General features: G+C 42.9%; 2 protein-coding genes across 2 annotated transcripts in view; both read left to right on the forward strand.

Moving 5' to 3' along the window:
- SH3BGRL (SH3 domain binding glutamate rich protein like) overlaps window positions 1-3,597 on the forward strand; it is a 29,557-nt gene extending 25,960 nt beyond the window's left edge. The window contains exon 4 of the mRNA XM_085060676.1: window positions 1,525-3,597. Within this exon, the coding sequence (XP_084916802.1) occupies window positions 1,525-1,557 (33 nt within the window). The 3' untranslated portion in view covers window positions 1,558-3,597. The remainder of the gene's footprint in view (window positions 1-1,524) is intronic.
- A 3,931-nt stretch (window positions 3,598-7,528) lies between these two features.
- LOC146437565 (TLR adapter interacting with SLC15A4 on the lysosome-like) lies at window positions 7,529-9,608 on the forward strand. The gene is made up of 2 exons (XM_085060677.1): window positions 7,529-7,668; window positions 8,013-9,608. Exon 2 carries the CDS (start codon window positions 8,064-8,066, stop codon window positions 8,985-8,987), a length of 924 nt encoding a protein of 307 aa, XP_084916803.1. The 5' UTR covers window positions 7,529-7,668; window positions 8,013-8,063; the 3' UTR covers window positions 8,988-9,608.
- The last annotated feature ends 4,632 nt before the right edge of the window (window positions 9,609-14,240 follow it).

Genomic DNA, 14,240 nt, shown 5'->3' on the forward strand with positions numbered 1-14,240 from the left:
TGCAGAAAATGGCAGGAGGCTGGGAGTGGCCTTGGCACAAAACCTCCATTCAGTGCCATCAGGAGAGATTTGAGAAGTTACTTGACTCTGAACACAAAGGTTTGATATTAATGCTCAACAGGAATGGCTCAGAAGTGAGCATAGAAAATCCAAGCAATTGTTTTCTAAGTTCTGGAAGTTTGATTTGTCCTTTGGATCTACAAACTCTGGGAAAGGCTGGCTGATCTTAAATATCCCTCCTTCAAGCAATATGTTTGGATTTTAAAAGGAGAGGATTTTGTGAGTTAAAAGCTGTGCTTAATTATTTTTTTATGAAGGATTTAAGAGCTGGGAGGATGCTCAGTGAGGGGTGTTGAGGGAGAAGTAAGGAAAAGTATGAAAGAGGGACAGTGTCATGCCTGGAAAGCTGAGCCTGTCCCAGATAACTTGCAGGACTACGCCCAAGGAAATGGAGTTTGACATCCAAGAAAAATAGGTTAGCAGGTTATGTGTACCAACCTTCCTGGGCATGAAATACCAGGAATCCTCTCCAGCTTCCCACTGCCTGTTCTGAAGAGAAGTACTTTGTCTTGCAAAAAAAAAAAAGTGAGGTATCACCATTGCCGTGCCCTGGGCTGGTTAATGGAGTTGTTACAAAGGCAAGGGAACCTTCTCCTGTTTCTTACCATACAAAGAACCACTTGTCTCGTAGAGAATATCAAACATGCTGCTTTTTTCCAGCCTTTGTAGCTCTGTTTGATCTTCCTTTCATTGTTCACCTGCCTTTAGTGCCGTGGATGGCTGGGATGTCCTCACACGAGGACTGTGGGTGTGCAGTGACATCCCAGCCCAGCTCTCTGACCCGTGACAGGCCAGCAGAGCAGAGCACGGGCCAGGAGCATGGCAGCTCCAAGCCAGGCTCTTCCCACGCCCCGAGTTCAAAGGCAGGATGAGGGCAGCTAGCCAGGAAAACCAGAGTGATCCACCACGTCCAAGATACGGGAGATGTGCGTGGGACTTCCTGCCCTGCAGGCTGGGGTCACCCACTGTGTCTCCTCTCTTAAAAAAACCTTACAGACTTGGAAATTCCCCTCTTAGTCCTTTATCCTCACGTGTTTTGTTTGTTTAGCAATGCTGGCTCATAGTAACAATGATGTTGAACCTGTTATCTTGAGTATCTCTATGCAGTCACAAAAGCAAATGGCTCCATCAGATCTTGGCAGATGTTGAACTTTGTCCTTTCAAATAAACCAGGCTGTCCCCACTGAGGTGCTGCACTGAGGGCACTGGGAATTCATCTCTCATTCATCTCCTTGTAGGTCATGGTGCTGCTAGCAGGTAATTAAATTAATCTGCAGTCAAAAGTACACTCAGAGAAACCAAAAGGAAATTCCTGTTGCATTTCTTCTGTTGTCATTCTGTTCCCATTTGTGATCACCTTACAAAGGCTGAAAGAAGACTGAAAAATGCAGGTTATTGTTTTATAGTGTTCCTTCTGAAACATACTGAGAAAGTACTAACATATAATTCTCTTTGCTGTTTCAGGAAGCTGAAGCACTGGCCAAGCAGCAAGCATGAATTTCAACTGCCTTAAATGTCTGTAAAGGGAATTTCCACAGCTTTTTATAAAATACTCCAACTGTCTCTGCTTCAAGAAATGTAGATGTGATTTCTAACATTTGATTGGTGCTTGCAGCATTCACTGTCCGTAACACAAATTGAACACGGGATTGAAATGGGAATTTCAGGGTTGGGAGCAGGAGTGGGTTCTGGTGGAAGCCGAAGCAATCAGACATGAATGAGTTACATTTAGTTTAAACTGTCCTGGCAATTCGTCCATTTTGTGTAAACTTAAAGAAACTATTTTAGTACTAAAAATGCAGATGGGTTTTACCTAGAGATCCAACTATTTAAACTATGGAAAACAGCATCTAAAACCTCGTCAGATACTAATTTAGTGCCTGAGTTGCCTCAAAAATGTTACTGAGTTACACAGTAATTTTTCAGTGTCTTTCCTGGTTTCAGATGAATTTGTAGGTGGTACCGCGTAGTTTAACCATTGTAGTCACTTTGGAAAGTTGTGTTTGTCTTCTGTAGAATGGATATTTAAGGTTTGTATTGTTACACACTGTACAGGTGATAAAACCCCCCACAAACCCCATGTATTTCTCATTGAAGTGATCTGTGTGGGCTCTTTGGACAAAAAGGGATGTGGGCAATGGGCACAGGTCCCTCACAGCTGCCTAAGCACGAGCGATGACACATCTAGGGCAAGATTCAATGTTGCAAACAAGCCAAAATGGCCAGAAATGGCATTTCCTTACCTGTGTAAGGGTGAAAGCCTTTAATGTATTTCTCTACAAAAATACCAGTTCACAGTGCTTAGAGCATTAAACATCTCACTGCATGTTCAAGTAGTCATTAGGTTCATATAGTATTTTTTCAAATGGGGAAATAAATGTTTGAATAGCAAAAGTTATTGTAATTAAGCAAGACTTCTTTCTTTTTTAAGGTTTAAAAACTTCATTTCCATTGTTATTGCCATATCATAAAGCTGTTACAGGAATTGCAAATCTCTCAGTGTCTTGTGAGGGTGAATTTACCACGTGCAATATTAACCTGTGTGTTCTCCCAGTGCTCATGAGGGAGCCTGTAATTCCTGGCCATATTTTAATTCCTGATTTATCATTTTGGAAGCCTGGGAAGCAGTTGGAAGCTTGTGCTTACAAAAGCAGCAGCACAGTGTCACGAGGCAGAGGGATGGATGGGTGCTGCCTTACCTTAAAGATTAACACACAAAGCTGTGCTTTTTTATTAACAGCTTTTGTCAGGAATGACTGAAATTCTTTGAAATTTAAGATCAAAGTTTGGTTGTGTTTTAAATCCAGCATCAGATCTTTGTTCACTATGATTTCATCTTTCTGAACGAGGTGATTTTTCTTTCTTAATATTGGCTTAATCTTTTCTCTGTGTCTAAATTCCTGCTCAAGTTTTTGGGAAGGAATATGAAGTGAAGTGTGGTGAGGAAAGTGGGATTTGACACACAGGTCTCTGTATCCACACCAGTTTGCTGTGTTTCCTGTGCAAGTTTGGTGAATTACAGCCATTATTTTGGAGAAGCTGTAATTAAAAGTTGCTGCCAAATTCTGTCAGTTCAGCGACCCAAAACATTCTGAAACGAGGTCAATCCCTGTCTCAACGGTCACAAAAATTGCCAAGTTTAAAAAAGCAAAGTCACTCCCCTCGTCTGTCCCCCCCCACCATATGGGAGCGTTCAAACTGTATCAGCATTCCTAAGGCAGCTCTGGTGAGCCAGGCTGAATTATTCCTTTGTCCGGGGAACAAGGCACCGACACAAACTGAAAATACCCAAAATCTCTTTGTTGTGTGTGTAAAACTTGAGTTTTTTGATGCAGATCTCTTGCATGATTTTAGGAGTGCCAGGAATCTGTTACCTCTGTGCTGGTTTTCTGTTTCCATGGGTGCAAGAACTGAATTGGTTCTTTTCTTTCTTATTTTTTTTTCCTCTGTAGAAAGCAGGCATTGAGGATTTAACCTGTATATTAACCATTCCTGTATCATTCCAATAAAGTTGTTTTAGAACACTTTCTCACACCATGACCTGTTTGCATGTTTTGTTCACAGTTTGAATTTTGAAGCTGAAAGAAGTTGAAAATACTTCCTTTTTAAAAAGTTCAGGGTTTTTTTATACAAGTGAACATCATGGATCCACTGCTGCTGTGTGTAAAGTCTGCTGGGTTGTATCTCTCACCTGCTGCAGCTAATGGGATTTAATTACCAAATGAGATTTAATTTAGGATACACCTACCCAAAACTGTGTGTCAAGGTTTGGGTTATTTCCCTCACTATCCTGCAGTTGCAGTCATTCCCCAGGGCAGGGACAGGTCAGAAGCAGCTGGGGTGCAGCAGCTGCTCCCACACTCACACCCACCCCTCCCCAGCTCATTTACAAACTGTAATTAATTAGCTTTATGCTGCTCACAGCAGGGAGCTGTGATATTTCATATTTCTGTTGCCACAGGGCAGTGCAGGATAAATTTTAAACTAAAACTTTTACCTTCCCCGTTTGCCTGGTAGATCAGCAGGTGCCTCCTTCCTGCTTCACATGCTGAAGTTTTGCACCACCTGGAAGATCTGTGGAGTTACAGAAACTACATTTCCTGCCTCTGACCTGCCCTGGGATTTGCCCAAATTCCAGACTTCAGGAATCCTCTGGAGAAAACCAATATCCTGATCCTTTTCGGTGTGGTTTGTAATTTTTACAGGATCAACTTCTGAACAACTAAAGCACAGCCAAGCACCGTCAGTCACAGGGTGCTGTTTCAAGGGGATTATTATTGCTTGTCCCTCACACTTGTCCCTCTGTAGTGTCTTAGAACTGCTCTGTAACAGGAAAAGAGCCATGAATGCCATTTTTAAATGGTAATCAATACCATTTACTTCCCCTCCGTATCCCCTCCATTTGCACAGCTCAGAAAAATCGCTGCTTTCCTTGGTTTTATTAAAAAGCCTTAAAAATCCAGTTGTTATTCATTAACGTAAAGCTCAATAAAAATAGTTTCCCAAAATCTTTGTAAACCAAGCTACACATGTGCATACAATGTGTGACAACTTTCCCTACACCACGTTGCTCACATCCTTATTATGGAACAAATAAATAATTCCCAAATAATTACCTTTTAGTGAGTTTCCTGCAGAAATATTCTGTGACTTACCCACATCATGTGATCTTGGTGGAATGTTTTAGATTGAAAGGTTCATTATGACAGTTTTAAAGTTTATTATGAAAAATTTTGGACTGCATGGCAACCTTTTGGAAGTGCAAAAGGTTTCTAAAATTTAAGGTGATGAAATAGAAATTGCAGGATTGCTACAGGTGAGCACAGTAGTGAGTACTGAGTATGCAAAATACATATATTTAGCACAAAATACATGTGTTGTATTAATGAAGTAACAGAATTGGCCCTGTATATACTATAATAGTAATATATAATAATTCATTATGTGTATTTTATATGTATATTTATACACATACACAAGATAGCAAATGGTAACTCCTATATACTGTAATTGCTTATAGTAATTCCTTCTCTCACAGGTTGGTTTATTGAACATAGATTCGCTAAGTATTTCAAACTCCTCAAATAAAAGGAAACCAGCACATCATGAATACAACATCAGCAGCACTATAACTGCCATCTGGCTGCAGTTCCTTCCCGAGCGTTTCCCCGGCACGCGGGGCAGGTTATTTAGCGTTTATAGGAAGCCAAGCGGATCACACACACGAACCTCTCCCCTCTCCCGCCCGGCCGCTCTGAGGGCCGCAATGGCGCCCGGCCTGCAGCACCGCCGAGCGCCGTTACCGCGGCAACCAGCAACCAATCAGCGTCCGAGAGGGCCTCCCCGCCTCTCTATTGGACAGTAAAGCTGTCAGTCATAGTTAAACCACACCCACCCCCTACTTAAGCTGGGGAGGGCGGGGCGGTGTCCAGTGTGTGAGGGGAGCCTTTGGAAAGAGGGGGTGGTGTTTGGGTGCTCCAGTGAAATCTCCCCTGGAATGCAAAATAAAGTGCTCGCAACCGCTGTGCTTAGGAAAAAACCCCAACGTAAAGCCTTTTAATCCCGTTGATATCTATTGCATGTTCGTTTGCGTGCAAAGTACGCAGCCTGTGCCGAAAGTAGGGACTTGGTTTGCATGCAGCCATAGTTCATAAAATGTCATTGAGTATGGTAGTATTTACTTTTTCCATATATGAATGTTACTATGCGAGTAATTTTTTACTCTTTTTCAGTATACGTTCAGCTCTAAATTCTGACATCCTTGCCTTGCTGCTTGTCCTCACTGCAGACTGTGCTCCACTTCTGAAATAACTTCAGTTCTCATTCTGATTTTATGTTTGCAGATATAATGGAATTTCTTTTTGGTAAGATTTCATTGAAATCATGCATTGATTTCCTTGGATATTGGTGCATTTAACACCAGAATCCCAGGATGGTTTGGGTTGGAATGGACTTTAAAGCTCATCTCATTCCACACCTTCCACAGATCAGTTTGCTGGGTATGAAATGGAAGTTGACTTGCTTTTAACCACTCCAGGCAAATTATCTTACTTGGTTTCTTCCCCTCTCTCCGTTACTTTTGTGTTTTGTTGAAACAGCTGCACAAAAATTCCAGCTGCAGCTGGCACTAATTACAAGCTTGGCGAGGTTTAAAACTACTTGAAATTTGATCCACCCTGGTTCCTGTCCCCCAGGACTGCGGGCAGTGACTCTGCTAGAGTCCCAGCCACACCTTCTGTGCAGAAATTGCCCATGTAAGGTGATTAAAAATCAGTAATTCTGAACAGCTTCAAATATTATGAAATATGAAATGACTTTTATATCAAATAATAATACAATGAGTTTTATATAAATTCGGTGGGAATGAAAATAGCTTTCATTTTGCCTTCATAAAAACGGAAGTCTCTGTGAAATACCAGTGAAAAGGAGAGAAGAGAGGTAATTTTAGAGAACTCATTGAACCTGTAGGGCCAAAATTACTCCAAACCTAATTTCTAAGGCACAACATGACTTCCCACTGACAGGGGGCAGGGTTAGATTAGATATTAGGAAGAAATTCTTCCCTGTGAAGGTGGTGAGGCACTGGCACAGGTTCCCAGAGAAGCTGTGGCTGCCTCTGGATCCCTGGAAGTGTCCAAGGCCAGGTTGGACAGGGCTTGGAGCAACCTGGGACAGTGGGAGATGTTCCTGCCATGGCAGGGGGTGGCACTGGATGATCATTTGTATCTTACTCCTATCATTAAACAGTGTCTTTCTAGAATCTTTCATTCAGTACTTGGATGAGATTCAGCTTCTGATTTATTGGGTGTTTTTATCTTCTGAGGAAAAGGAAATTTACGAAAGGCGTCAACAGAAAACTCTTCAGACTGTCTGCGGGCTGGATCTTGTGCAGAGGGGTGTAGAAATTGGCTTCAGCTTGAATAGGACACCTAAAACCGCCATGGGGGCACCTGGGACATGCCAGAGGTAATTTTTGAGCCCCAAAAGAGTGGGTTTGGTCGATGAACAACACAATTGTGCAGAGCTGTCCACTGGTTGCTGCTTTCAGATTGGCACATTGCCCTGTTTCCATTTTACAGGCTTGGGGTGTTTCCTCAAAATCCGGATGAAAGGAAGTTGCCAACTTCTTTCCCATCAGTGGCAAATCACAAGACTCTAAATTCAGCAGCATGTTGCCAAAGGGGAAGTGGTGTAAGTCCACAAATTGCTGAGCAGCACTGAGCTCCTGCCGATGGAAGTGTTGGTGGAATTTGGTTCCGATTTCGCTCTGCTTGGTTCAGCCCTGACCCTCTGCTCCTTCCCTGTGCCCTGTTCTGGCAGTCAGCAGCTCTCCAGCATCGCACTGTGGTCAGAAACATCTCAATTCATTTTCAAACATCCTCTTTTAGACTCAGCCCTCATGCTGTGTTCAAAAACCGCGCCCTTTCCCTGCGGGATCACTTCTGTTTTATGAGGAGAAAAACCCAGGGCATTGCCTCATGAGTGCGTCAGACTTTTTCTGCACAGACAGCAGTGTGGAAAGAGTATGTAACCATCTGCCCTCTCCCAGCAGCTGTAGCAGGAGAGCTCTGGGCTCAGGGAAATCCACCTCGGACCTGACTGAGCTTGGTAAGTTGGGATTTTTGTGCTTTTTTTTCCCCCCCTTTATACTTTGTTCCAGAATGCAGGAACCACTCACTTTATTTGGAGGAGACCAGTGTTTCCAAGATTGCCATATTTTAGCTCCACATGGGCATTTTCAAAGCAACAAACCAAAATTTATCAGCAGGGAAGGAGCTGGGTACCCTGAGTTCCTACAGATCAGGGTAAGGAGGTGGTTACCCATGTCCTTCAAGGCACCTAGCATTCAGCATCCCATGGACCTTGTTAACAATATTATTATTATTATTACTATTATTATTATAGAATAGTTGTTGAATACTAGTTGTTGTTGCATTCTGCCTGTCTTTCAGTCCCACGGCTCCATGGAACTCTGATGATCCCTGCTGCTCACACTTGTCACCATGCTGGCAGAAGGCATCCTAGCGAGGCTCATCTATAAAGAAAGCTGTCATCAAGATAAGCCTTGCAAATCTCCTGCATCCCAAAAGGCTAAAGAGGGAATCTGGAGACAGAAACTTGTAGACATCCCAAAAATTAAAGGCTTTGCTGATGGATGTGAGAAGCAGGAGGAGCTCTCTGCCAGAAGTAGCAGAGTGGAACCCAGGAGCAGCCCTCGATGGGGCTCCATAGAAAAGGAGCCTGCAAAAGATCAGGAAATGCTGGTTAAAGGAACTGCATCCCCAGCTGTACATATCCCCAGGAGAGGAGGGAACCTAGACCAGGTGGATTTGTACAGATCCTGGCCATGCAGCAGCATTTACCAGAACTACCCTGACCTGCAGATTGGGGGGGACCGAGTGGGGGGTCACACGTGTGACTCGGGCTGTGTCCTGGACCATGTGTGTGATGAGCTTCCTGATGGCCCTGTCCTGCTCTCCACAGATATCCCCCTGGGTCACTCCCCTCTGTGTGAGCATCCCAAAAAGCCCAGGGTGATGTCCCTGCCTGGAGATGAAGCTGGGGAAAGGAGCATCATGTTCAGCGAGGAGCCCCTTTCCAGCTCCACCCTCAACAAGTACATGGAAGCCAAAGTGGCAGAGCTCTACAAACAGTTTTTTGAAGAAAGCCTGGCCAGGTGTGGTTCCATAACAAACCTCCTCAGCTGCAGCTGGCTGAGGAACAGCCTGGACCAGATAAGTGTTCAGATCTCCCAGGAGCAGAACATAGAAACCTCCAAGGCCAGAGGAGCCCTCTTGCACTCGTTGGCTTTGTTCAGCTCCCGCAACACTCCCAACAGGAATAGCTCTGAGTTCAGCACCCCAAACCTCCAAATCTCCAACAAAGTGGGTTCAAAATGGAGCTGCAGGATAGAATTCACATCCTGACTGAGCTGCTCAACTCAGGAGAGGGATGTGGTTAGGGTATGAATGTTTCACTCCAAGGATTCGGTTGGGAAATGGAAACATTTACACACTACACTTGTTCAAATTAATATTTTAAGGCTTAAACCCCTTTGGTAGCAGGGGAAGTAAAGGTCACTGTTTTCTGTTTTCTAATAGAGAATTTGAAATTAACTTCTTTCCAAAGTATGTTTTTCTAATGTATATAGAACCATAGAACTGTTAAGCTTGGACATCACCACTAAGGTCATCAAATCCAACCATCTGCCCAGCACCACTAAACCAGGTCCTCAAGTGTCACGTAAAAGCATTAATTTTCTGCAAAATCAGCAAGCACAGATGACTGCAGCATTCCTGAAAAAGTAGTGCAAGATTCCTGCTGCTTCATTTGGAAATTTAGATGCAGATTTTGGTATGGAAATGCTGTTGCTTACCTTTCAAACACATTTTCTTCCCTTTCTCTTGCTTCTCGGGAAATATTTCAGCTGGCAGTTATTCATTATGTCACCACTATGACATAGTGTAAAATTTATTATGTAAAATGATAGATGAATTGGATTGTTAACTGCTCTGCAGAAGTTTTTTCTAATAAAGTTTTTTGTTGGGGGTTTTTGCTCATGGTCGGGTTTTTTTAGATTTTAATCCAGCATTTTTATTTCTTGGCCGTTTCTTAAAGTCATCTTTGAGCTGAAAGAAAATATCAGTATGATTGAGAAGAAGCTTCTCCCGAGGGAAATGTGATCTGAGTTGGCAAAGTAAAGACTTCTCTCTCCTGATTAAAATGATAATTCCTGATAAGGAAATGAATTAATAAAATCAGTCTCATACACATCCAAGACCTAACTGATCATTGCCTGATCAAAAATTCCCATTGACCTTGGTGCAAGGAATAGAGGCAACACTGAATCTCATCCTTGTTTTTTAGGAGGATGAGAGGAGAAGGATGATTTGCTTTCCTGTGTGTTGCCCTAATTCCACGTGTGTCTCATTAATCCCCCTCTCAGCATTCAAAATCAAGCCAGGAGTCTGTTGGAAGAGGCCAAATGATTTCATTACATTCCAGAGGACTCCAGGGTGGGCAAAACCCTCCAGATTTCCCTGGTGGAGCTGCAGAGAATAAGTTAAGCGAGGGTGAGAGGGGAAATACTCCAAAGGGCATCAATAGCCAAAGGGTTTGCAATTATCCCCAGCAAGAAATGCTCTGTGGCATTTGTGCTGCTGTGCCCCAGCCCTTGGTTCCCCCTGGGATCTATTTATAGTTCAAACCAAAGTCTGGAAAGAAGTTAATTGCACCAGGTTCTTCCTCAGGAAATGAGGAAGTCGGAGGTTAAACCTGAACTCCTGACTCGGGTGGTTTTGTGTCCTTCCCAGCGCTGAGGAATGCGTTGGAGGAGCTCTCTCTGCTCTGCTGCTCCCCTCGGTCCCAGCCCCAGGAATTAAAGTCAATGGATCATCAGCAGTGGGAGAATCCCTGATGGAGCTGCTTCTCCATCCTGTGATGCAAATGGAGCAGCAGAGGAGAAAACCAACAGAAATAATGAGGGTTTGGCACAACCTGAGGTTCCTGGGAAGTTTTGTTCATCCCAGCTCTTCTCAGGACTGGTTTCAGAGCTCATTTTTTAATTGATTATTATTATTTATTAAATATGTGGGCAATTTTAGTTGGGATGAAAATAAAACCACACAACAGTAGAGTTTTGAGGAAGAGAGGTAATTTAAAACACCACAATGGCATGTGCTTTTGCAGCACAAATGAAGGTGCAGGTAAATGCACATTGTTAAAGTAAAGCAAATTGTATTTTGTTGTTGATTTTTTATAGTTTTGCCCATGGAAAAATATTGTCCATATGCTCTTCCCCCTCAGCATTTGCTACGCTGGTATAGTCCAGAATTTAAGTAAATTCTCAAAATTAATTTCTCTCTGTGGGAATAAAGATCTTGCTGCAGAATACATTTGAGGGGCAAAATCTGGTAATTTCTAAAAAGTTGAGACAAATACATTTATTACTTAAATACTAGTTAAATTTCAATTTTATTTTAATTGACATGTTGCAATCCATGACCTGCTTTGGATTCATTTATATTTGGAAGATGCTGAGTCCCATTATGAGTTTGAGTAAAACTCCATCAGCTGCACTGGAGCTGTGCCCGTTTTCACTAACAGGAAAAATGCCTCAGTGAACCCAAATTCCATGGGGAAAATCCCTGGAAAGGTGCTTTTCCAGCCCGCTGAAGGGCAGCAGCTGGATTTCATTACAAAGGAAAGCAGTGCCATATTTTACAGGGCAGACATCCACAGCCAGATTCTGCCTGGAGTTGATTTTTAGCCACATGCCAGAAAATCTGATGTTGGAGGAGAAATGCTGGCAGGGAATTTCTGCCTTCATATCCAGCTCTCATTCCATGTTCCCACAGAGGAATATCCACCAGGTCCTGGGACCCAGACCCTGTAGAAAGCTGACTACTTAGTTAAATTTCCTCAATTAATGCCAGGATGTTCCCCAGCCTGCCTCGACTGTGGGAATTAAGCTCCTCTAGAAGGTGACTTCATCTGCCTGGAGGATAATTGGGATTTTTACACATTAACAATTTTCCTGAGGTTTATGAAATAGTCAAATGGTGATATCTAGTGGTGGTTTCTTTTAGTACCTTCCAGGTCAGGATTTCCAGAGCTTTACAACCATTTTGCAATGAAATCTCAAAGTCCATCTTTTTCTGGAGGGAGGATTGTTTCCCACAAAAAGGATGCCCAGGTGTGCAGAACAACAACTTCCATCGATTAATGTTCTAGTCAAGTTACAGTCTAGAAGGACTTAAAACCTGGAAGGTCAAACCTTTCCCTTTGGCACCAAAAAATCTGACTGACAATCAGAAAAATCTCAAACACTAAATACCTGTATTTTTCATGTGTCACTCTTTTAAACAGGAAAATGCCATTTGCTTGTTAGGCAAATGAAACTAAATCTGAGTGGCTTATTTATTCACCCAAAATGTAAAATATCAATCTGCTTTTAATGGGCTGAAATCTGCTTTTTAGCAGAGTGCTCTTTCTAGCTCTCCACTAGTTTATACCTGGCATGTCCAAATTGATTTTTTCTCTCTGTTTTGCTCCTGTTTTACATACAGATGTAAAAATTCAGGTACTTGATTGTAATTAACCTAATTTTCTTTTTCTTTACCAGAAGATCCTCGCCACTTAATCCTTGCCTCCTTTTCCTTTGAGTTCATTTATTTGTGATAATCCCATTAATCTGTTGGGAATGTAAATCCCTTGTGATGGTCATTGGTTGTTTGGTAAATGAGTGCCCAGGTGCTAATGAACCTTCCAGTCACACCTCCACCATCCTGGCTCCCTTCTGTGGGGAAATAAAAGGATTTAGTATGGAGCTGTGAATCCCAGGGGGCCGAAGACCTTCCTTTTTCCATCCTGTTCCATGTAGGGTGTGTGGATATCCCCCTTCACTGAGGGGCTGTGCTTTTGGGAAGGCAAAAAATCTGGATATTGGATGCACTGGAGAAAAGTGGGGGGAGATTTGCCTCTGGAGCTGAATTACTGACACTTGCACAGAATGTGTTGGGCATCCTGTGAGGTCTGTGCCCATCAGGGCTTTATTTTCCTTGGGATGCTTGTTTGGGGCTCTCTTTGGAGGAGAAAATTTGTTGCTATTTTTACAATCTTTTAAACTGCAATGCCTTGGGAACAAGGTGGCATCTCACCCCTTTTCCTGGGGCTTTATTTGGTGATGTTTCTGAAAGCAAGGTGAGCAAGGAGCTGAGGAGCTTTCCCTGGAGAAGGGAAGCTGCAGGACTCTGAGGAGCTGGGACTAAAACCAGCCCCAGAAGAAGAGCTGAGACTTACAGGAGTTTTCTGTGTCCCACCACTGCTGCTCTTCCTTCAAGGTAAGTGTGAACAGCATCTTTCCTAAGTACAGCTTTGGGTTTTCCTGCCTCTCACGCCTGTGTTGGGCCACAGAGGCTTTTACGTTCCTGGGTCTGACTTGCTGCTTAGGGATCCTTACTCCTCCTCAAAAAGTTTCTAATTTTGTGCAATAATACAATTTCTTAATCTGCCCTGTTGCTGTTTTTTGTTCTCATTCCCCATCTGTAGTGGCTACACACTTCTGCTTCCTGTTGCCAAATTGGTAAGACTCACAGACCATTTCTTCCATTGCTCTGTCTGTTGCTCAACCACACAAAGTTGATATTTCAGCATTTAATTACTAGTCTGAGAGGTAACAAAAGTTAACAAAGACAACTGAGAGAACACCCAGATCTGCTCTCTTTTTTTTTTTTTTTTTAATATGAGCTTTGTTGGTGCTTTGTTTCAAGTGAGTGAGATTTGTGAACGTAATGGAATAGGGAACAGAACTGCAAATGAATTTCCTGAAAATCTTCCCTTGAAGTTTTAAATTAACAAATTTTGTTCCTCTTTTCTAGTAGTTGAATTATAAAAAGACCCTTTCCTGGAATGGAAAACAAAACCACTTGTGTTATGCACATTAGATTTGTACAAACCAGACTGCAAAGTGCTATGTGTGGATTGGTGCTGGGAAAGGCCACAGGCACAGCTCCCTTTGCTCTCCAGGCTCTGCTCCAGCCCAGCCATCAAACAGCAAGGACATGTCACTGGTCACAGGCAAATGGCTTGGGGACAGCTGTATTGAATATTTTTATATAACAAAGGCATCTTTGGAAATAGCCACCTGCTGATGTTTGTTCCATGAAGAGAAACCAAAGCTGTGTCTAGCATGTAAAAGGCTTGAGGGAAATGTGGATTTCTTCTGGCAATGTGTGGGACCAGGGTATGGTGTCCTGAGGGCAGCCAATAAATGGGGACTGATCTCCACACTGAGGTGAAATCCATGAGTTAAATATCCAAGATATCACCAGTAAGGAGGCAGAATGTGCTCACACCTCTGATGAGATCAATTCTTTTAACTTGTTCCTTATCAATATTCCGGTTGCTCATGGAATTTTATTCCATGTTGCTCATGCATGTAATTTTGTTCAAATTCTCTTTAAATCCAGATTTTTGACTGGAATCACTGATGTTCTATTAAATCTCAGCCTGCCTAGGCTCTGGGTGCCCACGAGGCTCCCCAGCTCATTGCAGCACCAAGTTACTTTCCAGTGTCCCCATGGCCTGTGATGTGCTCAGAAGCCCCACGTGATGGCTCTGGGTTTTCTGGGGTTTTCCATTCCTACTGCCTAGAATAGCTGTGAGTGGGATCCTTCCCA

Source organism: Lichenostomus cassidix, chromosome 4A (genome assembly GCF_008360975.1).
Source record: "Lichenostomus cassidix isolate B80296 chromosome 4A, HeHo_3.0, whole genome shotgun sequence".
NCBI classification, from domain to species: domain Eukaryota; kingdom Metazoa; phylum Chordata; class Aves; order Passeriformes; family Meliphagidae; genus Lichenostomus; species Lichenostomus cassidix.

Bases quoted from the DNA above. Each gene is read 5' to 3' on its own strand.
- LOC146437565 (XM_085060677.1), top strand. From the start codon at position 8,064: ATGCTGGCAGAAGGCATCCTAGCGAGGCTCATCTATAAAGAAAGCTGT.